The following is a 26,923-nucleotide window of genomic DNA, read 5'->3' as shown; positions in this document are numbered from 1 at the left end:
GGCGTCCATAATTAAAAGTCCCTATTTTAAAGTAGCCTACAGGCGAAACCAGTCATCAGAAAAGTGTGAAATTTTGTGGAGGACTTCATGAAGTGATGGGAATTTGTTTCTCAGGGGGGGAAATTAGTTGTACATGTCGCCACTAGAGGGCGTTTCATTTTGAGTACCTGTAGTAAACATGTAAATTCAAGTGATGCCACGCTGCAGCTGTTATAAGACCTAGAAACATTCGCGGACATCTTGTTTCTCAATGTGCTTGCTGCTCACAATGACAATAAATCTACGAGACCGCGAAATTGTTTTGAAAAAAACAGCAATTCCGCAGTAACTGCTCTACTTAAATATCGGACTTGGAAGAGTATTCGAAAAGGTCCAATGAATGTTGGAAACCTTCGGAGTATGATAACTAAATGTGAAACTACAGGATCGTGTTGGCTGTTCATCATGGAAGTTGAAGAAACCCAGTTTCTATAGACGCATTACAGGAGGTTTCGCTTCAGGTGGAAGAGGACAGAGCATCAAATTGTCACGCGTGTAACACAGGCGTTGGATAGGCCACGTTGAACCGTCCATAGAATCATGCGGAATATCCACCGATATTATCCGTACAAACTTTCACTTGCGCAGCGGTTGCTTCCACATGATTATGACGCTCGACTCCGGTTCTAACTGCAGTCTCTAGCTCACGTTGAGGTAGATTCAGAATGACCTTGGAATATCCTCTGGACAGACCAAGCGTATTTTCACTTGGATGGTGCGGCCAACAAAAACTTACAACTGCCGAATTTGGGAACCAGAAAATCCGCACGCTATCTTAGAGGTTCCATTGCATTCACCAAAAGTGAATGACCGTCTGGTGTGGATTTACTGCATCATTTATTCTCGGTCCCTACTTCAACGAGGAGTTATGTTCTATTGGTCCAGTGACATGTTTGATCACCGGGAAGCGATGGTCATTGCTGTTACAGAACGAAATTGTTCCGGCTGTGCGAGCACGTCACTGCCTTGTAGGCACAATCCTTATGCATGACGGAGCTGCTCCACACATTGCAGTATGTGTCAAGAATGTTCTTAACACGCATTTTACAGAAGAACGTGCCATCAGCTGCCACTTCCCTAATCTATGGCCTCCCCGATTCCCGGACCTTAATCCATGCAGTTTTTGACTTTGTGGGCATTTGAGACGTCTGGTAGGTCGTGACAATATCCAAGAACTTTACCTGACCTTAAAGGCAGCATTTCACGCCACGTGCTGAACATTTCCCCGCACACGCTTCGGTCAGTTGTGGAACACGCCATCTTGCGATTTCACATGGTATCTGTGAAAATGATGGCCATCACGTGGAACATGTTTTGCTTGAAGTAATACTTGTAAAAGTGTATAACAATTGTTAAAATTGTAAACGTTTGCCGTGTCATTTCTTAATAAAATGCCCTCTAGTAGCGATATGTGCAACTATTTTCCCTCCGAAACAAATTATCATCACGTTATGAAGTTCCCCACATAATTTCACACTTTTCTGATGACTGGATTCGCCTGTAGGCTACTTTAAAATAGGGTCTTTTAATTATGGACCCCGTGTATATCACATACATATATTAGTTTGATATTTTATGCAGCAGCGTCACCTGCTGCTAAAAGTTATAGCTAATTTTGAAATTCTGTCTGACTAAAAAATTTATTTTTCTCAAGCACAATGCATCAAACGATGCACTTATATTATATTTTATGCTTTCTTTATTATTTATTTTTCTATTCGTTACATGGTCGGAGCAATTTTTGCACATCCTGTATCAACATAGTGATCGCTGTTGCATAAAAGTAAATAATAATTTATTTAAAAAAATATATGATTTTTAATTAAAGCATTTCCCTTGAAGGTCTTTGCAGTTCAGCATTTCACGCCACGTGCTGAACATTTCTCCGCTCACACTTCTATCAGTCGCGGAACACGCCATCTTGCGATTTCACATGGTATCTGTGAAAATGATGGCCATCACGTGGAACATGTTGCAGTATCAATTGTCAAAAGTGTTTAACAATTGCTAAAATTGTAAACGTTTGCCTAAATGTGTCATTTATTAATAAAATGCCCACTAGTGGCATCATGTGCAACTATCCCCCCCTCCAAAACAAATTACCATCACTTCATGAAGTTCCCCACAAAATTTCACAATTTTCTGGAAGCGATGTGCATTGCTGTTACAGAACGAAATTGTTCCGGCTCTGCAAGCACGCCACTGTCTTGCAGACACAAGTTTTACGCAAGATGCAGCTCCTCCACACATTGGTTTGGCCTCCACATACTGATTTCGCCTGAAGGCTATTTTAAAATAGGGTCTTTTAACTATGGACGCCCTGTATATCACATACATGTATTAGTTTAATATTTTAGGCAGCAGCGTCACCTGCTGCTAAAAGTTATAACTAATTTTGAAATTCTATCTGACTAAAAAATTTAGTTTTCCCAAGCACAATGCATCAAACGATGATCAATCACTTATATTATATTTTATGCTTTCTCTATTATTTATTTATCTAGTCGTTATATGGACGGATCAATTTGTAGACATCCTGTATGAACATGGTGATCGCTGTTGCATAAAAGTAAGTAATAATCTTTTTATACAGAAATATATGTTGTTTAGGTTCGTATTCATTTTATCAACGTAATTATGCTAAAAGGTCTTTGCGGCTATCGCAAAGGCCATTGTTCTCAAGTATTAAGTGCTCGTTGATTTAGTCGTCACCAAGATTTCCCCATCTCGGTTTCTGGCATGGAGGTCCCCGAAAATATGATTATTCACGACCGTTTCTAGTTTTAATACAGGGTGATTCAGAAAAGAGATGGGGGAAAACTTTAACGGCCGTATTCACCAACACAGTTTCAACTGCAATCGCAAGTTAAACGATCAGCGATCGACACGGATTGGTTAAAATCCTTAATTTAACCAATCCGTTTCGATCTTCAATCCTTTCACCTGCGATTGCAGTTGAAACTGTGTTGGTGAATACGGCCGTAAGAGGTGATAGTACAAAACACCAATTCAAACAATTGTTATCGAAGACATTTGAGATGTTTTAAAGTTTTATTTGTTACTATTTGTTTTGTTCGATGCAAAATGTGTTCATCTTTTCTCCTCTCCAACTGTAACTGGATATTTCTGTTGTTGGGGTAATGATGATAAATAAATAAAAGAATACGTGGTCTAACGCAAGAGCTCTAGCGCGTTTCGAAACGGCCGTTCCGCGAACGTTAAAACAGCATTCCTGTTGAAATTTATCGAGACAAAAAGAACATAATGCATGCATAATCCCGGTTCGGGCATGGATGTTTACTAACACTAACAAATTCCCTGGACGGATCATGCTGATCCCTTGGGAATACGTGAGGATCACGTTATTATATATATATATAAATGTAACCTTGGAAAGAAAAATAAACCGTATGAGCAAATCTGCGTCACAGTGAATAGAAGGGCGCCATTATTCCGTACGTTACAACTAACAGTTGCACGCTGGAATAGCTTCACGGGGATGGCATCCGCACCTTTTATTCACTGGGACGCAGATTTGCACACGGTTTCTTTTTCATTCCCAGGTTACGTTTGCATGCATGTTGATCTTTTTGTCTCGATAAATTTCGGCCGTTTTAACGTTTGCGGAGCGGTCGTTTCGACTTGCGCTGGCGCGTTTGCATTTCCTGTTAAACTATGTATTTAGTATGTACTCTCACCTGTTAAAATTTTTCTCATCTTTTCTTAATCACCCCGTGTAAATTGATCGAAAATTAGTCCAGGAGATTTACTGCTGAATGTTAAATTGTAATTTTGAAGATATGTTGAAACTCCAGAAAGACCAGTTCACAGCTAGGAAAATTCACCTCCAATTTTTTTATTCACCGGCAAAAGTTCGTCATGAAGCTACCGAGTCCGTGAGCGGGTGAGTGAGTGAGTGAATGGGTAAGTGGGCGAATGACTGACTGGGTGAGAGAGTGACTGAGCGAGTGAATGAGTGAGTGAGCGAATGGTTGGGTGAATGAGCGGGAGAGCTACTGAGTCCGTGAGCGGGTGATAGAGTGAAAGAGTGTGTGAGCGAGTGAGTAATTGAGCGAGCGAACTACTGAGTCTCCGTGAGCGAGTGAAATAGTGAGTGAGGGAGCAAGTGAATGGGTGATTGGACGAGTGAGTGAGCGAATGAGTAGGAGAGCGAGCTGCTGAGTCCGTGAGCGGGTGAGTTCGTGGACTAATGAGCGGGTGAGCGAAATAGTGAGGGAATATGAGTGAGCCAGGAACCCTTTAATTATAAATATGTAAGTAATGAAAATTACCTCGAAAATTATTAAGTCATGCATGTTTTGAATGAAAGTTATATACCAATTAAACACGTAACGAAAAGTTTGTCGAAAATTACACCTCGTCTTGCATTTGCTAAAAAGGGGAGCTATTTCTTGATTTCATTTCACAAGTCAGTTTTCAAAAATGCTTTTTCTCACCCAAGCGTCTTCACGTGCAACGATTGGACGTTTGCAACGAGATAACTTCACACAGTTTTTGAACACGAGCACGACTTTAAACAATAAGAAGCTGAGGCCATCTTTTACCAGTTTTGCTGATGGAGAAAATTAAACTTATATCTTTATATTCCCTTTATTCCAGGACATGGGTCCGGGTCATATTCCCCACAGGTTAAAATCCCAACAGGGTCGAATCGAAAATTTTAATTTCACCGTATAAGCCGCCCTGTCGGGAATATGACCCGCACCCATTTCCCATTCATACTGTTGCTGGAAAAAAAAAATTAATGGAATAAAGGGAATATAAAGATATAAGTTTAATTTTCTTCATCAGCAAAACTGGTAAAAGATGGCCTCAGCTTCTTATTGTTTAAAGTCGTGCTCGAGTTCAAAAACTGTGTGAAGTTATCTTGTTGCAAACGTCCAATTGTTGCACGTAAAGATCCTTGGGTGAGAAAAAGCATTTTCGTAAACTGACTCGTGAAATGAAATAAAAAAAATAGCTCTCGTTTTTAGCAGTCGCTCAATCACTCGACCCACTCATTCTCCCACCCACTCGCTCGTTCATTTGCTCACTCGCCCACTCACTCAATATTTCACTCGCACGGCCACGCACTCACTGACTAAGTAGCTCACTTTCGATCACTCCCTCACTCACGGACTCAGTAGCTCACTCGATTACTCCCTCACTCTCCCGCACATGGACTCGGTAGCTCACTCGATTACTCCCTCACTCTCCCGCACATGGACTCGGTAGCTCGTTCGTTCACTCTCACTCTCCTACCCACTCACTCACTCGCTCCCTCACTCATCCGCTCATGGACTCAGTAGCTCGCTCTCCTACTCATTCGCCCACAAACTCGCCTGTTCACTCACTCTCCCACTCATTCACCAAGTCACTCGCTCACGCACTCACCCACTTGCTGACTAACTCTCTAGCTCACGTACCCACTCGCACACTCACTCACGGGCTCAGTAGCTCACTCACTCGATTCATCACTCAATATTTCGCTCGTTCACTCGCTCACCGACTTGGAAGCTTCGTGAACTGTTGACAGTGAATTGTTGGTCGGTGAATTTTCCTAGCGGTGAATTTTCCGTCGATGAATTGCTGGTCGGTGAATTTTCCTAACGGTGAATTGCATGGTGCTGAATTGTTCGCGGTGAATTTTCCGTAAACAATGAAAATCCTGAATTGATGAAATGAAAATCCAGAGTTGATGAAATGAGAATACACACACACACAAAAAGAATTAAGGAAAATTCAGAATTTTAGACTTGAGGAAAATTCAGCACTCCAAAATATATGAAATGAAAATTCAGAATTCTAGAATTGGTGAAATGAAAATTCAGAATTCCAGAATTGGTGAAATGAAAATTCAGAATTCCAGAATTGAGGAAAATTCAGAATTCCAGAATTGAGGAAAATTCAGAATTCCAGAATTGAGGAAAATTCAGAATTCCAGAATTGAGGAAAATTCAGAATTCCAGAATTGAGGAAAATTCAGAATTCCAGAATTGAGGAAAATTCAGAATTCCAGAATTGAGGAAAATTCAGAATTCCAGAATTGAGGAAAATTCAGAATTCCAGAATTGGTGAAATAAAAATTCAGAATTCCAGAATTGGTGAAATGAAAACTCAGAATTCCAGAATTGGTGAAATGAAAACTCAGAATTCCAGAATTGGTGAAATGAAAACTCAGAATTCCAGAATTGGTGAACTGACAATTCAGAATTCCAGAATAGAGAAAAATTCAGAATTGCAGAATTGAGGAAAATTCAGAATTAGTGAAAGAAATTATTGTCACCGTAAATGCGGAGGGGGGGGGGGCCCAAAACGTGGGACCCGGTGTGACTGCACCTGCCACACACCACTCAATGCGGCTCTGCCCCCTAGTCTCTACTCACATCCACCCCAGAGGCCTCTAGTCTTCCAGTGAAACCCTCTGTAGTGAATTTATAATTTTGAGAACAAATATAATGAAAAATTCATTATTTTTTATATAATTTTTAATCATTATAGTCTTGGGGAGTGCCCCCCCCAGGCATAATCCTTATTTGACCTCTTCTTTGGATGAGTCCTGATTTCACCCACAATCTACCCTCTATCTCTTGCCCCTTATGGCCAATGTAAAGTCTAATTCCTTTCTATAATAATTATTTAATTATTAATTACATTTATTATTTAATTATTAATTATATTTATTATCTTAATTATTTAATTATTAATTATATTTATTATCTTAATTATTTAATTATTAATTATATTTATTATCTTAATTATTTAATTATTAATTATATTTATTATCTTAATTATTTAATTATTAATTATATTTATTAGACGTAAATCAATATCCCCGTCAAAGATAATTTGATGTGAAAAGAAAATTGAGAGAGACTAAAAATAAAAGATGGCGCCGGTCGAATCCATTAAATGAAGAAAACAATCAAATTAATTTATTTTTTTGTTCGGCGGTTGCGGTCTTTTAAATTAATTAAATTCTTGTCATCACGTAAAAGAAAATTTATAAAAGAAAATCATAAAAGAAAATGAATTCCGGTTTTTATTTCCGGGAAAGACACGCAAAATACCAATTAGTACTTGCATTTCTTTTTCCCGTTTATTGTTTTTTTTTTAAAAGCGGGAAAATTAAATCGGTTTGAAACAATCGATTTTTTTTTTAAGCCAAAAAAATAAAATAAAATAAATAAATAAATTGGGAAAATTTTATGTTCGTAAAGTTTTGCGCCGATGTTTTTTTGAATGTTGTTCGAGAATTGTTTGTTTTTTTTCCTTGAATTTTATTTGGTTTATAAATTTTTAATTTTTTTTTCGAATTTCATTCGATTTGATTTTTTTTTTTTGAACATTTTTTATAAGATTTGTTTTTTTTTTATTCAAAAACTTTATATTCCACTAGTTTTTTTTTGAAGTTTTATTTTTTCGATTTTTATTTGATTGCACATTTTTTTTTAAAATTCATGATCAGATTTTCCTTTTGTTATTTATTTGATGAGAGTTTTTGGAATATCATTCGATACGTTTTTTTGGAATTTTCTACTAGATTTGATGATTTTCGAATCTTGTTTTGTTTGATATTTGTTGAAATTTATTCGATTTGATATTTCCCAAATTTTATTCGATTCGATGTTTCCCAAATTTTATTCGATTCGATGTTTTTAAATTTTATTCGATTTGATATTTTTAAAATTTTATTCGATTTGATATTCTGTAAACTTTATTCGATTGGTTGTTTTTCAAATTTTATTCAATTTGACACTTTTCAAATGTTATTCGATTTAACAGTTTTTAAATTTTATTCGATTTGATATTTTTTTGAAATTTATTTCCGATATTTTATTCAATTTGATATTTTTTGAAATTTGTTTCCGATATTTTATTCAATTTGATATTTTTTGAAATTTATTTACGATATTTTATTCAATTTGATATTTTTTGAAATTTATTTCAGATATTTTACTCAATTTTATATTTTTTGAAATTTATTTCCGATATTTTATCCAATTTGATATTTTTTGAAATTTATTCAATTTGATATTTTTTGAAATTTATTCAATTTGATATTTTTTGAAATTCATTCAATTTGATATTTCCGACATTTTTTTCGAATTTATATTTCCCAAATTTTATTCGATTTGATATCTTTAGTATTTTATTCGATTTAATATTTTTAATATTTTATTCGATTTGATATTTTTAAAATTTTGCCAATTTATTCCTATTTTTCTCGAATTTTCAGATATTTTTCTTTAAATTACTTTTTAATTAGATTATTAGATTAGACTCCTATTTAGGTTAGATTTACTTAAATTTTTTTCGTCAAACTTCACATTGTGTTTTTCTCTGATTTTAATCACACACACAAACATGATTTTCTCTAATTTTATCTGTTTTTCTCCATCAGATTCTTTTTTCTAGTTTCATCACATCTGTTCTATAATTTTATCACACTTTCTTTTCAACTTTATCTTATTGTTTTTCTCTAATTTTTATCAGATTTTTTTCTCTAATTTTTATCAGATTTTTTTCTCTAATTTTTATCAGATTTTTTTCTCAAATTTTATCTCATTGTTTTCTCTAATTTTATCATATTCTTTTTCCTGACATCATTTTTCGTAATTATTTATGGAATTTTATTAGATTTGATTTCTTTAAAATTTTATTTAATGGGATTTTTTTGTTCAAATTTTCAGATTTGATGTTTGTAAATTTTATTTGACAAGAATATTTTTGGAATTTTATTCAATCTGATTCATATTTCCAATTGGATTTTGAAATTTATTTCTCATTTCACTTTTTTTAATTATTTAAAAATTTTGAACAATTTAATTTTTTTTTTAATTTTCACTCAATTTTTTTTTTCTCTTTTAAATTTACCACCGAGCCTGATATTTAATAACTGAAGACAAGCAGTTTCTTTCATTGGAAACGTTTTTCTCCCGGTTCGAAAAACAGGCTAATGCGGCAACTATGCCATCCATATATTCCGTCCAAACTTGCGCAGTAAAGTTACATAGTGCGTAGTCCGTTTACACAGTAAATATCTCTGCAACTATTGACTTTAGGAAGATATTTACGACCACAAAAAAGTTTTAAAATGACGTGCAGTTAATTAAAATCTCAAAATTTGTTTGGGGCCGTATACATAAAGATATAAAGAAACTAAGTTTTCATACAGTCCCCGTGTGATAAAACTTCCAATTACTGAAATGTAGATCCCGCTCTGAATTGTCTTTTGCCAAAAAAAATCCTTTTTTCTAAATGAAATATTTATCGAAACATTAAATATATAAAATCGCTATGTTTAGCAACTTATCACTGTGTTGACAAATTTCCATTTATGCAGTCCCTAAAACTGACATTTTAGGGACTGTACACAAATAAAATGAACTAAACCATTTTATTCTTTTATTCACAATAAATAAAAATTGCAGTCGAATTTGTTCAATTCGAAAAGGCCAAAGACGCTGGGAAAAAGTTTGAATTACCCAAAATACAGCCGAATCCCGTTATAACGAACTCGAAAGAAACCGGAGGAATCACTTCGCTGTAACGGGATTTCGTTATAAAGAAATTCCAGGTTCTTGCACTGTTCCTGCGGAAACTTATGTGGGGGGGATTTAGAAAATTGTTCGTTAAAACGAGATTTTCGCTATAACGGTATTCGTTAAAATGGGATTCGACGACGACGGATTAAAAGTCAGCACGACTGTCTTTTAAGGGATGTTACGACGATTGGCTTACGCAAAGGGGGGTTTTGGGGTTCTAACCTCCCCCCCTTGAGCCAAGATTATAGTGTTATTTTGCGGGGAAAAAGTAAACCCCCTCAGAAGGGAAAGAAATCTTAAACCCCCCCCCCCCCGAGAAACTTCTGCGTACGCCTATGGTTACGACTTATGACGACGCCTATGGTTACTTTTGTATTTTATTTGAATGAAATATTTTTTGAAGTCATTTTTGGAAATTCGACTTCAGGGGTCGTGACACCCCTTAAGGCAGTTATATACAAAATTTTCTTGGTAACAGAAAGACAAATATGAGATTCTGGTTACTAGAATGCAGTTGGCTTTTCGCGAGCTCGGGTGCAACATGAGTGTAAAGCATCATTTTCTCTTTAGTCACCTTGAAAATTCCCCAAGAATCCTGAGGCTGTAAAACCCCGTTCACATGTGCAAGATTCGGGGTCGTTTTGATGATAATTACCGGCATGACAACTTTTTTCTCCTCGTAGGGAAAAAAAGGTGGGAGAGAAGCTCATCGAAAAAGCCCATCTTTCTTGGGGGTGGATTGGTGGTCGACACCGACCTTCTCTCCCATAGTCTTTTGCTCTGCGAAAACTACTGTAAGCTCCTTCGTCAGCCATCTTGAATCAACCACTTCCGCTCAACCCACGTAGTGACGACTTCCGGAAAGAAGAGGGGGATTACCGGCATAAACTAAACGTCATGTGAATGGTTTGTAGTGAAAATCCCCAATGTCAATGTGATGAACAGGGAGAGCGCTTTCATTAAGATTTCAAGACGATGGAAGAGCGCTGCCAAGATTGCCCTCATAAATTCCCCAAACGCAAGAGTTATAAGTGCAAATTCTTGCCTGCAAAGAGATAGAAAAAATATATTCAGAAAAAATGAAAAAATGCTATTTTTTGAAAAGAAAGATGGCGATAGATGGCGCCTTCACTTCCAAACCAACTCATTAATGGCAGTAAATTGCAATGTGATGTGGCCAGAGTTGTTGAAGCAGTATCATCGCTGCAGAATTTCTCGACCATGCTGAAAGCCTGATTCATCAGCATACTCTCGAATTAGGTAAGATCAAGTGCTTGTATAAATGCAACAAAAATTCTTTTCCCCAGTGTTATCACCATTAAAATTTTATCATCGGTTACGAAACTTTTTCCCAAATTTCAATAATTTGTAATAGTGTTAGATATTATTAATAATAATCATCATTATTATTAATAATAATAATAATTAATAATAATAATAATCATCATTATCTATCTTCTATATATATAAAATTGATTTTCTGTGTGTGTGTCTGTGTGTGTGTGTGTATGTTCTCTATACAAATCTACAATTTTAGATCGATCGTCGCCAAATTTTGCATATATACCAAATGGGACCCGACTTGAACGATAGGCTACTTTAAAATTTCGTCAGCCCAGGGCAAATGCCCCAAATGGGCAAAAAACTGTCGGGCAACAATGGTTTTTGGGCCTCAACAATCACTTTCCGAACGTTTACTTTGGTTACCGTGGTTCCCTAGCCATGCGTTTCAGACGTGTACATGCCTTTACAACGGTTTGTCACTTCTTTAATCCTGTTAGTATATGTATAATAGTTTATAGAAGTTTTATGCCTTTATAACGGTTTGCCACATTTTCAATATACTCTCAGTAATGAGGCTTTTTGAATAGACGTCATAATCATCATCAGCATCGCTTTGAGAGTCAGGAAAAGGGTTATCCTCATAGAAATCAGTGCTAAAATTGTCGATTTTACTGTAGAAATGCGGAAATTAGTGGGATTTTCCTCCCCATCAATAATATTAAAAATTGTATTGAATTCTCGATTTTTGAAATATTCAGTTCGCTTAGAGATATACGAAGCCTAGGAGATTAAATAAGAAGTAATTAGCCAAACCTATACTTTTGAGTTGGATATTCGAGCAATATCATTGATTTCATTTATATCTTCTCAAGTATGAAAATGAATGTCTCTTTTCATATTTATTTGCATAAATTCATGTGGGTTAGGATATTTTAAAATTAGTTATGAGCCCGTGAAAAGTGCATCGAAAAAATTCCACAGCTTTAACTAAGGATTTTTGGAAGCTGGAACAGACAGATGGATAACTTGAAGTTCAGGGGGGGGGGGGATCGAAATACCTAGCGCCCCTTAAAAAAAGAAAAATATATATTCATTTCTACGTTTCTGTGTAAATCTATATTTATTTATTTCATGAAGTCGCGCAGGAAGTCACCATATTGGTTAACTTGGACACGGTTTGTATGTCCCTCAAGAAAAAGAGAGGGAGATATCACGTGATTCAAAAAAGCCTCATTGAAGAAAACCCGGGCAGCGCCGGGTATTATAGCTAGTTATTAATATTAATGAATATCATCGTTATAATAAATGATAATTTAGCTGCTACACTGTTCTGGTATCAGCATCACACGCCCAAGTGGCGTGATGGTAAGATGCTCGTCTATCAATGTTAAGGTTGCCGTCACGGTCCCAGGTTAAAACCCGATGAAGAATATGGATATTTTCCCTAGCGAGTTTGAGGCTACCACCGATAGATGGCGCCTTCACTTCAAAACCAACTCATTAATGGCAGTAAATTGCAATGTAGCGATATGGCCAGAGTTGTTGAAGCAGTATCATCACTGCAGAATTTCTCGACCATGCTGAAAGCCTGATTCATTGGAACAGCTCATGATTATCATATATATATATATATAATCTTTTATAAATATAAATATACTTTCATTGAAGTTTCCGATACGTTCGATATTCTTTAATGACGATAGAAAGATTCAAATTTTGTTTTGAATGGTACACCCCTTGATCTATAGATGGAAAAAACATAATTGGTATTAAGAGGCCCCACATCCCCGAAGGGCTCCAGCTGAACAATATTAAAATGGGCATTTTGAATCATCAGAAAGAAAAGAGTAGAAAGAAACAGAACTTTTAAACTTTTATCAGTCTTCAAAAAATTTGTTGCTCAACAACTTGATCGAGTAAATAAAAAACGGTTTGCAGGGTTAGCATTACTAGATCACGGGAATTTTTTTGACTGGAAAAGAAAAACAACTAAAAAAAACAGCCGATAGGTGGCGCTGACGTGCACAAGTCAAAGAAAAGACAGCAAACAACGAGCAGAATGCCTCCAAATCGTTTATTACAGCAGTTTGTGTTCAACGTGGCCACCGCCACCACAGGGGGATAACGCATTGCAGGCCAGTCACAAATCTAGCAACGCAACGGCAGAGTGCAGCAGGTACACATACACGGTTTGCAACAGTGAAGTGGTTGTGGATTAGGAGCGCAAGCTTATAACCGTCTCATTTGCATATTTCCACGAAGTCACTCATACCAGCGCCACCTAACGTATGTTTTTTAAGTTATTTTCTTCCTGTCAAAAATATTCCCGTGAACATAGGTTCAAAATTAGTGTGACCTTAATTTTTAAAGTTTCTACAGACGTAGAAACGTTTAAAATTTCTACTTTTTGCCCACCCTGTATAATATAGAAGTGACAAATTCCAGTTTTACGACCCTTAATATTTTGCGGCCCAAAATTTATTTGAGGGATCGTACACATAAAAAATTAACTTTTTATACGTGCAAAGCGTCCACATACTAAAATTTTGATGGAAAATCATATGAAAAAAATTTTCCTTCGCGTATGGTAGCGGGGAGTGACGTCATTCTTGTATAAGTAGCCATCTGGTGGCAGCGGCAGCAGTTGTGAGCTTGCCCTGAGTCTGGTCCGGCCGTCCATGTACGGTCCCTTTCAGTGTACGCGAGCTCCAAGGAAAGATTGGGAGATTCGGTACATCTGTATTCTAGTGGTTATCCGTTCACCCGGAAAGTGAAAGGACGTGGGTTCGTCCTTCGGAAAACTTCAAAATCAAATATCTCCATTAATATTTCATTTAAAAATATGCATTGTTTTTTTTGTAAATAACTTCTCAGAACCACAATCAACGTTTCACTAGCTCCGTAGAAGTTTTTAGCACACAGAGTCTACTTGAAAAGTTAATTTTTACGTGTATATGTTACGGTTAAAAAGCCCGAAGACTGGTAAAACCTAGAATTTACCGGTAAGACCTAGGTTTTAACCATGGCGAGTTGGTAAAAGCTCGAAATACGCTTGTGAACGTTTTCATTTCTGACTTTTACCAAGTCACACCGCTTTGTTTTTTAATGTTAACTTATTGGTTTCTACCGCTTATAAATTAATGAATATTTATAAAAATTTACTAATTATAATTAATAATTAAAAAAATGAATTAACTAACCAACATGAACTTATTAGTTCCACGATAATTAATTAATTTACTCCGAACATTAAAATTCCGTTTCGAATGAATCAATTAAAAGTAAACTTTTTTGTTCTGTCATGTCCCGTGTTATTGTTAACTAATTTATTTAATTAAATATTTAATTAACTGACCATAATAATAAATTAGTTGACCATTAATAACAATAATAATAATAATTAAAAATAACTGCAATTATTAATTAAAACTGACTATAATTATTAACTAAAAACGGGCATTTTAGTTTACTCCGAAGAGTATGAAATTTAAATCAATTAATTCTCGTGAATTTATGATTTACTTACGTGGTTAGCGTTAAGAACTGACAAGTTCATGTTGGTTAAATTAATTAATTTGTTTATTATTAATTAAATGTAATTAATGTATAATTATATAATTATCAGTTAATTAATAAGTGGCAGAAACGGATTAGCTGATGAGGGCTTATTGAGAGATCCATTGAAAACGGTCTTTGACTTCGTCAAAATCCGAAATGAGACGTTTACAAGAGCATTTCGGGCTTTTACCAACTCGCCTTGGTAAAACCTAGTTCTTACCGGTAAATACTAGGTTTTTACCATTCCTCGGGCTTTCACCGGGTATATATATATATATATATAAACTGAAGAGCCAAAAAAACTGGTACAGGCATGCTTATGCAAATAAAGAGATATGAAACCAATCAGAGTACGGCGCAGCGGTCGGCAACGCCTATATAACACAACAAGTGTCTTGCATAGTTATTAGATCGGTTACTGCTGCTACAATGGCAGGTTATCGAGATTTAAGTGAGTTGGAACGTGGTGTTATAGTCGGCGCACGAGGGATGGGACATAGCATCTCCGAGGTAGCGATGAAATTTGGATTTTCACGTACGACTATTTCACGAGTGTACCGTGAATATCGGGAATCCGGTAAAAAATTAAATCTACGACATCGCTGCGGTCGGAAAAAGATCATGCAAGACCGGGACTGACGAGAATCATTAAACGTGACAGACGTGCAATCCTCGCGCAAATTGCTGCAGATTTCAATGCTGGGCCATCAACAAGTGTCAGCGTGCGAACCATTCAACGAAACATCATCGATATGGGCTTTCGGAGCCGAAGGCCCACTCGTGTACCCTTGATGACTGCACGACACAAAGCTTTACGCCTCGCCTGGGCCCGACAACACCGACATTGGACTGTTGAGGACTGGAAACACGTTGCCTGGTCTGACGAGTCTCGGTTCCAATTGCTTCGAGCTGATGGACGTGTACGGGTATGGAGACAACCTCATGAATCCATGGACCCTACATGTCAACAGGGGACTGTTCAAGCTGGTGGAGGCTCTTTGATGGTATGGGGCGTGTGCAGTTGGCGTGATATGGGACCCCTGATACGTCTAGATACGACTCTCACAGGTGACAGGTACGTAAACATCCTGTCTGATCACCTGCACCCATTCATGTCCATTGTGTATTCCGACGGACTTGGACAATTTCAGCAGGACAATGCGATACCCCCACACGTACAGAATTGCTACAAAATAACTCCAGGAACACTCTTCTGACTTTAGACACTTCCGCTGGCCACCTAAATCCCCAGACATGAACATTATTGAACATATACAATACAAATACAATATCTGGGATGCCTTGCAAAGTGCTGTTCAGAAGAGATCTCCACCCCCTCTTACTCCTACGGATTTATGGACAGCCCTGCAGGATTCATGGTGTCAATTACCTCCAGCACTACTTCAGACATTAGTCGAATCCATGCCACGTTGTGTTGCGGCACTTCTGCGGGCTCGCGGGGGCCCTACACGATATTAGGCAGGTGTACCAGTTTTTTTGCTCTTCAGTGTATATACACACATATATATATATACATATATATATACAGTCGAATCCCGTTTTAACGAATACCGTTACAGCGAAAATTTCGTTTTATATATATATAACGAACACTTTTCTAATCCTCCAGATAAGTCTACATAGGAATAAAATGCAAAAACCTGGGATTCTTTACAACGAAATTTCGTTATAACGAAGTGATTCCTCCGGTCTCTTGGAGTTCGTTATAACAGGATTCGACTGTATGTATATTCGACTATATTTTAGTTTTTTTCCGTTTTTTTTGTCCATACTAATTTAATTAGCATTTACCAGAATGGAGCATTTTTCTCGACTCCTTGGTAAATTTTTTTCTCTCTTTTCTTATACAGTCGAATCCTGTTATAAGAACTCCAAGAGACCGTAGAAATCACTTCGTTATAAAGTAATTCCATGTTTTTGTATTGTATCTACGTGAACTTGTCTGGTGGATTAGAAAAGTGTTCGTTGAAACGAGATTTTCGCTGTAACGGTATTCGTTAAAACGGGATTCGATTGCATTTGTATAATAACGATAATAATAACACAGTCGACTCCCGTTTTAACGAATACCGTTATAGTGAAAAAAATCTCGTTTTCACGAACACTTATATATTTCCTTAGATAAGTTAACAAATTAAATAATGCAAAATACTGGAATTCCTTTACAACGAAATTTCGTCTTAACGAATTGATTTCTCCAGTCTCTTGGAGTTCGTTGTATCGGGAATCGACTGTAATAATACACTGTATGAATTTGATAAAAAACTATTTTTATAAAGTCAACGGTTGCAAAGATATCCGCTGGGCAAACAATTTGAGACTGTATAAGAAGCCATGTAAAGTTTTTTTTGAGAAATGAAGGTCCTGTTCAAGGACCTGTGGTCCACGGAAATTTTTCAAGCTACGACTTTGTCGTGATGTCAAAATCACAGTATAATATCAAGGTGTCATAATCCTTGATATTTCGCGGCCCAAGTCCACGGCACAGCTCATCTATATCTGCCACGGTGTTGCATTTCTTTTCGTCACGTAATACGGGACTCTGATTCCTCGCGGATCCAGAATTTATCGCGGAGTGATGATGATGGTGATGCTGTTTTTTTCCCCCACCATCATTCCCGGACAATGATTACATTAAATATTGATAAATCATGTCACCAAAATAGTCCCGAACAGGAAAAGAAAAGATCAAGAGTAGTGTGTGTGTGTGTTTGTCGCGCTCGCTCTGGTTTCGGGTTGTCTTCGATCGAACAGTGCTCGCCGCCTCTCAGCTAAAAAAGGATAGCAGGGTTGGGAAAAGGATGGGTCATCATCATCATAGATGGAGAGAAAGAGAGCACCACCACCACTCTGTTGCATGCATTCATGCTGCTCGCTGCGGCGCTGCTCGCGCCACCCATCGAGCTCCGCGAGCCGCGCCGCCATGCTTTTTTTTTTTGTTGTTTAGCTCCATCTTATACTCTCGATTATTTAGCTTCGGAGTATTGTGGTCGGTGGCAGCGTCGTCAGTCAGTTGTTGGGTGCCGAAGAGTTCAGTGTTGTGTGAGTGTGTGTGTTGGGTGTAGTTTTGTGGATGGATGTTGTGTTGGGCGCGTTTTTTCGTCTGTTGTCGATTCATCATCAGAAACGTTTAACAGGTGCCTCTCCTACGAAGGGATGAAAAAACGATGCCTGGAGGACGACGTGGGCTCGTCGCGCCCCAGAACACCTTCCTGGAAAACATTATCCGGCGCTACAATGCATTATGTGAGTAATTTACCCGCTGTATTAAAAGTATCGCGATCTTATCGCGCCCGGTGTAGTTAGTCCCTGACTGACCATAAGAAAAGACCGACTATCGATGATGTTCTAAGTCCCAGATTCTGACCCATTTCCAGTTTCGATCCCCCGGCTCTATCGATATTCTCAGTGACATCGATCTTTTTTCCCGACGGGTTCTTTGCAAAGTTTTCCGGGCCGTCAGATTGTTTACCGAAGTTTATTTTACATTATTAGATTTACATAGCGCGTTTTTTGTTACTTGTCACTTGCGTAATTGTTGCTTTTGGATGCAGAGTTGCAAGTTATCGAGCTTGCACCGACTTCTTGGCAACTTCATGTAAACCGAAATCCGAAGTTTAAAAGTCTGTAACAGACCCTTTGATACATAGAATAATTGCAAGGAAGCCCATGGAAAATAGCCCATGCAAATAGCAAGGAGGGCCATGCTTATATTTCGTGCTTCTTAACCAGGGCCCCCCGAAATTTAGGGCATCTCTATAATGAATTCAAACAGTAAATATTTTTGGTAATTTTTGAGAAATTTTAGGGGTTCACTGTGCATTTTTTTTTGAGGATTCCACGAATGTTAAAGATTGAGAAATGTCTTGTTATATTGTTAGAATCTTATTGATTATGAATTAATTATTACTGACAAAATTAACAATGTTTTGATAGCTAGGATCGGTTACAAACATTGATGATAAATAGTTGTTTTTTTGGTGTTTGAGCGTCGTTTAATACAATGGCGATCGCTGTATTTTTACGCCATTACCACGAATTGATTGTTTTTGGATAATGACATTTTATGACGCTGACTTTAACGAATGAAATTTTTGAAGATTTTGAGATTGTTATCAGATATTTTCGCAAGTAGAATTTTTAAAATTGAAATATTGGTTCCCCGTTAAGATGTGTTACGAAATTGTAGCTCATTGTTCTTACGTTTTAGAGAGCCCTTGAAACAGCTTTCAAGTTCTAGAGGGGAACCTTTGCCGTTACGAAACATGTTCTAGGAATCATCTGGAAAATATTCGTGACCTTTTAGAACTCATAAATTATTGATACCTTCATTATACGGAACTCTTGGAATATTTCTAGTCGCGACCAATGGTCTACGAAACACTTTGAATTACGATATATATGTTACCGTGTTATAAATCGGTTATTATACATAATAATCGGTAATTATGCATACTTACTAATCGTCTTGGTAAGTCTGATAAATTCATAACTTTTACTGGTGAATACGCGTAATACCCAAGCGTCGTTGGCAAATTTATAAATACTAAAAAAATAGCGATAATACCGAAAAATTATCACTTTTATCGGAGGTTATGCATAATACCCAATCGTTCGTTGGTAAATTTCATCCAAGTACCCAAAACATTATCACGTTTCCGGCGATTATGCGTAATAACCAAGTGTCGTTGGTAAATTCGACGAATACATGAAGTTTATTGCCTTTATCTGCGATCATGCATAATACCCTAGTGCTATTGGTCACTTTAATAAATATAAAAGAAATTCCAAACGAGTCTATTATGTGTGATGAATATAGTCGGATCCCGATATAGTGATAACAAATTTTGTGATCGTACCCCGATATAATGACACAATTCATGTATGAATTGTCATGTATAGTATATATCATATAGTAGTACGACTTATCATTTACCAACTACGCGACGCTTAGACATACATAATCGCCGGCAGTAAAAGTGATAAATTTAGGGAAATTTATCAAACTTATCAAAATGTTTGGTAAATATGCATACCAAGCGGTTATTAAGTATAACAATCTTATTTATCGCATTCACCGTAACATACACTCTCTACGGAACGATTGCAAAAATATCATGTTTTCTAGAAAACTCCCAAAAATTCATGAATTAAGCGAATATTGTAAGAATATCCACGCTCTCTACAGCTTTGATATAAATATTAAATATTTATGTATGAAACATTATAGCAATGATTGATATCTATATGGAAACACCAATTGCTATTGTCCTACAGCATTTATGAATTTAATGTGATATTTGTCTTTATATACGCTTTCCAGGGTCATTCAAACTGTTTGTTCACGAGACTGTCTCCGAAACCCCCGTTAACATTATAACAATCGTATTTCTCATCACAAAAAAGTTTGCACAATAACATGCAGTTGCTTAAAATGTGTGTAATTTTTTTCTGAGGAGTCATTTACATAAAGGTATTCGTTTTTATACAGTACTGGGTCTGTCTGTGTGCTAAAACTTCGAATTAGTGAAATGCTAAACTTGCTCCGTGAAAAGCATTTAAATATATTTTTTAAATGCAATATTTAAATATATTTTTTAAATGCAATATTTATCGAGATAGTATCAATGATGAAAAGTTATTATGTTTTGACAACATATCACTTTGTTGGCAAGTTTGTTTTGGCTAGAAAACATCCGTTTTTTAGGGACTTTGCGCAAATGAAGTAATTACAAGTATTGAGATCGTTTCACTAGCTATAAAACCCCGACGCTGTGTTGACCGGGTTTGCTTCAATTATTGGGAGGATTGGAAAAGTGACAAACCATTATAAACTATTATAATTATATTATACTGTACATATAAACTATTATACTGTACATATACTGACAGGATTAAAGAAGAGACAAACAATTGTGAAGGCATATACATGTCTGAAACGCGTTGTTAGGGAACCGTGGTAACCCAAGTAAACATTCCGAAAGTGATTGTTGAGGCCGAGAAACCATTGTTGCCCGACAGCTTTTCGCCAATTTAGGGCATTTTCCCAGCTCTGACAAACTTTTAAAGTAGCCGATCGTTCAAGTCGGGTTCCATTTGGTATATATGGGAGAAAAACCACACACACACACAACACAGAAAATCAATTTTATACACATTTTTCATTTCATTTCATTCTGTGCACCGCCCAGGCTCTATCGACCATTGTCAATTTTAGCCATTGCCCGGATGAGGGGGCTGGGCGATGTCGGGTGCATTATTATGCATATAAAATATAAAATACATGAACATTGAATATAAAAACACATTTTTAAAAAAAAAAAAGTATATGCAGAAAATCAATTATATATAGAGGGTGTTTTTGTTAATGGACCCACAAACTCAGAGGGTTGTTACTAGGCATCAAAAGGAACAAAAATTGCAATGGAACATGGTGTCGCAAACGACGCTGAGAGGGTGAAAACCACGAAAAACGCATGTAGGTTTCGGAGTTCACGCTGGAACGACAAAAAGTACAATAATAACTACAAAAAGATTTATTTAATTGTTACAACAGTTGCTGGAAGTCGCGGACGCTGACGTCATTGCACAGTCTACAACAGTTATTCCAAACGTGTTCGTTAACGCGCCCCTGGGGAGGGGGGAGGGAGATAGAATGTTCCAGGGGGCGTTAGAAGCTACGGGTATAGCATAGGATCCTGTGGGTTAGATTGCTTTAAGGGCGATATCATAAAAAAAATTTCTGAAGACGGGGGAGATGGGACAATAAAAGTTGGGAAACTATGATCTACAACGACGTAAAAACGATTCCCGGACGCGCTCGGAGATACCAGGGATGCTTTTGATGACGTCCGCATAACAGCGCCAATTTACGTCGTCCGCAGCGCGTGATCCTACCCCAGCGCACGCGTTTCGCGACGCTGATTACGTCAGATATGGTGAGCGAACCCACGAACGCATTCAGCGATCAACTAACATCCACCTTCCGTCCCCTCTGGACGCAGAGCCTGCATGCGTTTTTCGCACGATTTTCACCCTCTCAGCGGGGTTTGCGACACCCTGTCCCATTGCAATTTCCCCCCACCTTGATACCTACTAACCCTCTGAGTTTGTCGGTCCATCAAGAGAACACCATGTATATAGATTGTGTATTTAATAGACAAATGCTTTTCGTTGATCACTCCGTTGGATACAACAAAATCTCGATAAATCGAATGTGCAGCGGTAGACGAAAAACTTCGAATTATCGTTAGTTCGACTGATTTGAGCTGTGATTCGATCGTGATTTTGAGCTGTCGTTATAACGGACTTCTATTGTAATGTGTATGACTATCTTCTGTCAAAAAATGCAGTGATTTTTGACTGTCTCTCTTTATTTTGTCCTTTTTTCGTGAGAACGTCGATCACTTTTTGCAAGCAGACAAATTAATCCGCTAAATGAATCTGCTAAATTCTATGTCTAAATTCTATTGGCAAATGCTAAATTCTGTTTCTAAAAGCAAAAGTCTATTATTAAATGCTAAAGTCTATTATTAAATGCTAAAGTCTATTATTAAATGCTAAAGTCTATTATTAAATGCTAAAGTCTATTATTAAATGCTAAAGTCTATTATTAAATGCTAAAGTCTATTTATAAATTCTGTTTCTAAATTCTATTGTCAAATGCTAAATTCTAGTGCTAAATGCTGAATTTTATTGCTAAATGCTGACTTCTATTGTTAAATGCTGACTTCTATTGTTAAATGCTGACTTCTATTGCTAAATGATAAATTCTATTATTAAATGCTAAATTATGTTTCTAAATGCTAAATTTTATTACTAAATGTCATTACTTCAATTTCGTTCATTTCCGAAAATTTCGACTTAAACGAAGAAAAATTCGAGTTGAGGAAAAATTTTCACACTAAAAATTACGAAAAAAATGTTCTGGGGATGAGTGAAAACTTCGACTTCGACAGCAGATATTATTCAACTTATCGGGAATCGAATTTACTTCTCATTCCCATAATACGAATTTTTTCTTTTCCGAATTATCAAAAAGTAATTATTCAACCTTTTGGAGACCAAGAAGTGGAATCAAGAAGTAGAAGAACGTGTAATAAATGCCACTTCAGAAAATGTTTTGTTCCTGAAGTAAGGAGAGAGACACGAGTCTCGGTGGTGTGTGTGCTTTTCGCGAGTATATATACGACATTCCCCTACAAGAATGTCTGAGATCGTGCGTGTTACGTGTTTAAAGTGGTGTCATCTATCTTCTTGATTGGAAGTGAAAACTGACAGTTGAGCGAATTTTTGAATTGTTGGGTGTTCCGTGTGAAGGGACTTTTACAAAGTGGGGAGGAAATGAATGACCGATTCGACTATTTCGGACATTTTTTTTTTCGATCCGATTTCTTGAGAAAATCTTTGGGATGTGGCTTTATTATTCACAGCGACGCGTTTTATTGGCTTTCTGGACTGAATTGGCAGAAGAAACATCTTTTTCGGGCAGCGTTTGGGAGATGAAAAACTGTTTTGGGGCCACATCGAGAATGTGAAAAATGGTAAAAAAAAAAGTTATAAAAGAGAGCACTTTTTAGCGGAATTTACCTTTTTAAGTAAAAACATTAATTAGAGGAGCTCCATTTCCTTCTAATTGGTGACAAACGACACTCGAAAGTTTTAAAATATTCAAAAAATATATATATACCGTATATACTCGTGTATAAGCCGACCCCCCACACTTCAAGACCTTTGAGGACCACTTCAAGACCACCAAAACCGCAATAAATTGAAAACCCGTGTATAAGCCGACCCCCAAAAAATCCGTGCATTTTAGAGAAAAAAAAAATTCTCATATTTTCATGAAAAATGAATATCTTACGGAAATTTACAATAGAAAATGATTCACAAACTTTTTAATCCGTTTCTTCTGAGTCTCATCGTAATCCATGGGGGAGCGGCATCTTTGTTTTTATCCTCATCTGGGCTGTCATCTCCATTGTCACTTTCAAAGACGCTATCATCTTCAGTTTCGTTCATCGCATTGCTGATGCAACACTTTTTGAAGGATCGGATGATAATTTCATTCAGAAACAGAATTCCACGCCTCCTGTACCCATTGGCACACTAGGCCAATGTCGGGTTTCTTCAAGGCACCACTATTTTGTAGTTTTACCATCGGAACTCATCCCTTCGATCCCCCAAATTACTCAAACAGTCTTTGAGGGGGTAGTGCCCGAGTGGCATGGTGGTAAGATGCTCGTCTACCATCGCGAAGGTTGTTGTCAGGGTCCCGGGTTCGAACCCAAGGGAGGAAATAGGTAAGTTATTTTCCCTAACGAACTCGAGGCGACCACCGATAGACAGCGCCTTCACTTCCAACCCATCTCACTAATGGCAGTAAATAGCGATATGGCCAGAGTTGGTGTTTGGTGAAGTAGTAGTAGTCTTTGAGAGGCATGTTCATGCTCGCATCTAAAGGCTGTACAATCGCCGTTAGCCCACCTGGTATTAAAGCCAATGATATTTTCGATCTCTTTGCCTCGGCTTTGACATTATTGGTTCTGTGGGGTTTGAACATATCTCATACCAATAATGCCTCCTACAAAAATGATTACTGATTGCGGGGGTCGATATTTTGTCATCAAAAACTGACCCGAGTATAAGCCGACCCCCCCCCCCCTCCACCCCACTTGAAGAACGAATTTTTCCACACAAAAAACTCGGCTTATACACGAGTATATACGGTATTTATTTCTTGTGGTTAGATATTGTAAAATAATTAATAATAATACAATATAGCACAGCAAATGCTTATTAGGCCGCTTTTATCCCGGTTATGAGCCGCGTGTTGGACGTTCCGTCACCTGAAGTCTCTGGTAGATGAATATTCAACTCGGTTGAGGATGAATATAGGTCTACAGTATGTGTCTCAGATGTGTTCAATCGAGTTGGATAGTCAAAGTTATTCTTAGTTAGCTCTCTGGCTTGTCTCAGAGGTGCCTAATCGAATAGGATAGTCAAGATTATGTATGTACAGTCGAATCCCGTTTTAAAGAATACCGTTATAGCAAAAATCTCGTTTTAACGAACGCTTTTTCTAATCGGCCTGATGAGTTCACATAGGAAACAATACAAAACCTTGGGATTTCTTTATAACGAAATTTCGTTATAACAAAGTGATTTCTCCGGTCTGTTGGAGTTCGTTATAACGGGATTCGACTGTGTGTGTATATATATATATATATATACAGGGTGGGTAAAAAGACCGTAGAAACTTTAAAAATTCATAAAAATCGGAAAAAAATAACCGAAATAGAAAACGGTTTGCAAGGGTTAGCGTCGCTAGGTCACGGGAATATTTTTAAGACAGAGATGGAAAAATAACAAAAAAAAAAAAACAAAAACGGATAGATGGCGCTGACTTACACAAGTGCCAGAAAAGATACGCAAGTAACGAACAGAATTCCTCCAAATCGTTCATTACAGCAGTATGCGTCCCACATGACCACCACCACAGGGAAAAACACATTGCAGGCGAGTCACAAATCCAGTAACGGCAGAATGCAGCAATTTCACATACACGGTTTACAACAGTGAACTGCTTGCGGATGAGGAGTGTGCAAGTTTTCTTATAACCTTATCATTTGCATATCTCCACCGAAGTCGCTCGTACCAGCGCCACCTAACGGCTGCTATCTATCTAATGTTTCTATCTATCTGTTTCTAAATGCTAAATTCTGTTCCTAAATGCTGAATTCTGTTTCTAAATGCTGAATACTGTTTTTATAAATGCTGAACTATTTATTGACACGGATATGTAGAATGAAATTTCAAAAAATTCACACGTACATTAACAGGTTTGAATGTAACTTGTGAGAATACCCTACAATCCTTTAAATTTTGATTCGCAACCTGCACCATCACTAGCTAAATATACTGTGAAAATAACAAAACATTCCATTCGTTGAATTTTTTTGCAATAATGGTTTCCAATATTACATGAATTTTGCTGAAAATTTGGCATAAAAAATGACTTTTTTTTCATAGAAAATAAGTTAGGTAGTCCAAAACTTATTATTGTTTTCACCATTTTGGGGCACTTTCTATCAGAGAAATGTTATCAAAGTTCACACTCCTGAACAATATTATAGAAAAGTGCTCTCGAACGTAGTCGGATACCTCAAAATGTTAGGTAATTGACAACCACGTAGATCGAGTATGAATTGCATCTCACAATATTTCTTAAAAGGAGGCAATAACTTTAAAAAAAAGGGGGGGGGGAAGGGGGTGCTCATCATAACCACTCGATGCAAATGAAACCGCAAAAGTCAATCTAATCGGGAACGACCGTCATTTACGTCAACAGGTCATGAAACGGCCGCAATCAAAGCAAGAGACGTCATCTTCGTATTATTATTAGCGTAGTTTCATCCACAAGATGGTGGAGAAATTCCCACACATAAACGACTCCGGTTCCAAAAAAAAAAGGAAATAACGCAGAGAGAACCTAATTTACCGGCGAGAAATAAACCGGGAAGAACCCCATTTATGCGTATATGTACTTAAACGCCCCCCCCCCCCCCTCCCCAAAAAAAAAGGAAATCTAATCTCCCGAAATAAGCCATTAAAAATCGAATCGATTGCTTTTCCGTGTGAACGGGATTCGTCTCTTCTTATTTAAATTATTTTTTGAAAATATATTTTGAAACTATTTTTTGGCCAACATTTTAGTGAGAAATTGTCCCATTTGTTTGAGAGGATTATCACCTACCCTTCCCGTTTGGCAACATCTGCAATCAGCGGCGTGCAGAAATGTGCCTAGCCAACTGGTACCCAGTGGCAATAAAGACAAAGTTCTGTAGTCGTTGAAATACCCACGTATAGCCGCTGTGGTGGTCGAGTGCTTATAGTGCCGGACTCGTGATGCGAGGATCCGGGTTCGAACCCCACAGTGGTGGTCGGCTGAAGTTGGTTTTCTGTTGTTCCCAACTTCAAGGCGCAAATGCGAGCCGATCTCCCCGTTAAAAAGTCTCGCCACAGAGAGCAACAGTCCTACAACGGTAAATCATTCAATCATAACACTTCACTCATAGTTAGTAAAACTGGGGGCAGATGACAGCACTACACATAACAAGCATTACAAAGAAACAAACTTTACATCAGGTTGCACTACACGTACACGCACATTCCCGCATGTGCCGATTCGTTGGGGGGTTCCGCGGGGGGGGGGGGGGTGCATGTGTGGTGTAGCAGTAGTAGGTAGGGACTCGGGGATCCATGATGTTCTTGGGTCAGCCACCTCGTTGGGCAATTTGCCTGTTGTGGCGTTGTATTTGTATAATATTCTCCGATCCAGTCAGTAATCAACCGTGGAAGGATAAGATTCTGCTGTCAGTGATGAATCTACTATCCGAGGATGACGTCACTCTCCGCTATCCATACAAAGGTTTTTAATAGCTGGCGTATGCGAAGATATATTTTGGAAAGAG

General features: G+C 37.4%; 1 protein-coding gene across 1 annotated transcript in view; it reads left to right on the top strand.

Moving 5' to 3' along the window:
• Window positions 1-17,453: 17,453 nt before the first annotated feature.
• The window catches only part of LOC149068771 (potassium voltage-gated channel protein eag-like), a 91,810-nt gene continuing 82,340 nt past the window's right edge, over window positions 17,454-26,923 (top strand). The window contains exon 1 of the mRNA XM_089250907.1: window positions 17,454-17,696. Coding sequence (XP_089107033.1) covers window positions 17,618-17,696 — 79 coding nt within the window. The 5' untranslated portion in view covers window positions 17,454-17,617. The remainder of the gene's footprint in view (window positions 17,697-26,923) is intronic.

The sequence above is a fragment of the Pholcus phalangioides genome, unplaced genomic scaffold (genome assembly GCF_987345545.1).
Source record: "Pholcus phalangioides strain wild (caught in Gottingen) unplaced genomic scaffold, Ppha-v1.0 ptg000024l_1, whole genome shotgun sequence".
NCBI classification, from domain to species: domain Eukaryota; kingdom Metazoa; phylum Arthropoda; class Arachnida; order Araneae; family Pholcidae; genus Pholcus; species Pholcus phalangioides.
Note: the sequence above shows the minus strand (reverse complement) of the source record. Positions and strands in the feature narration are given on the sequence as shown.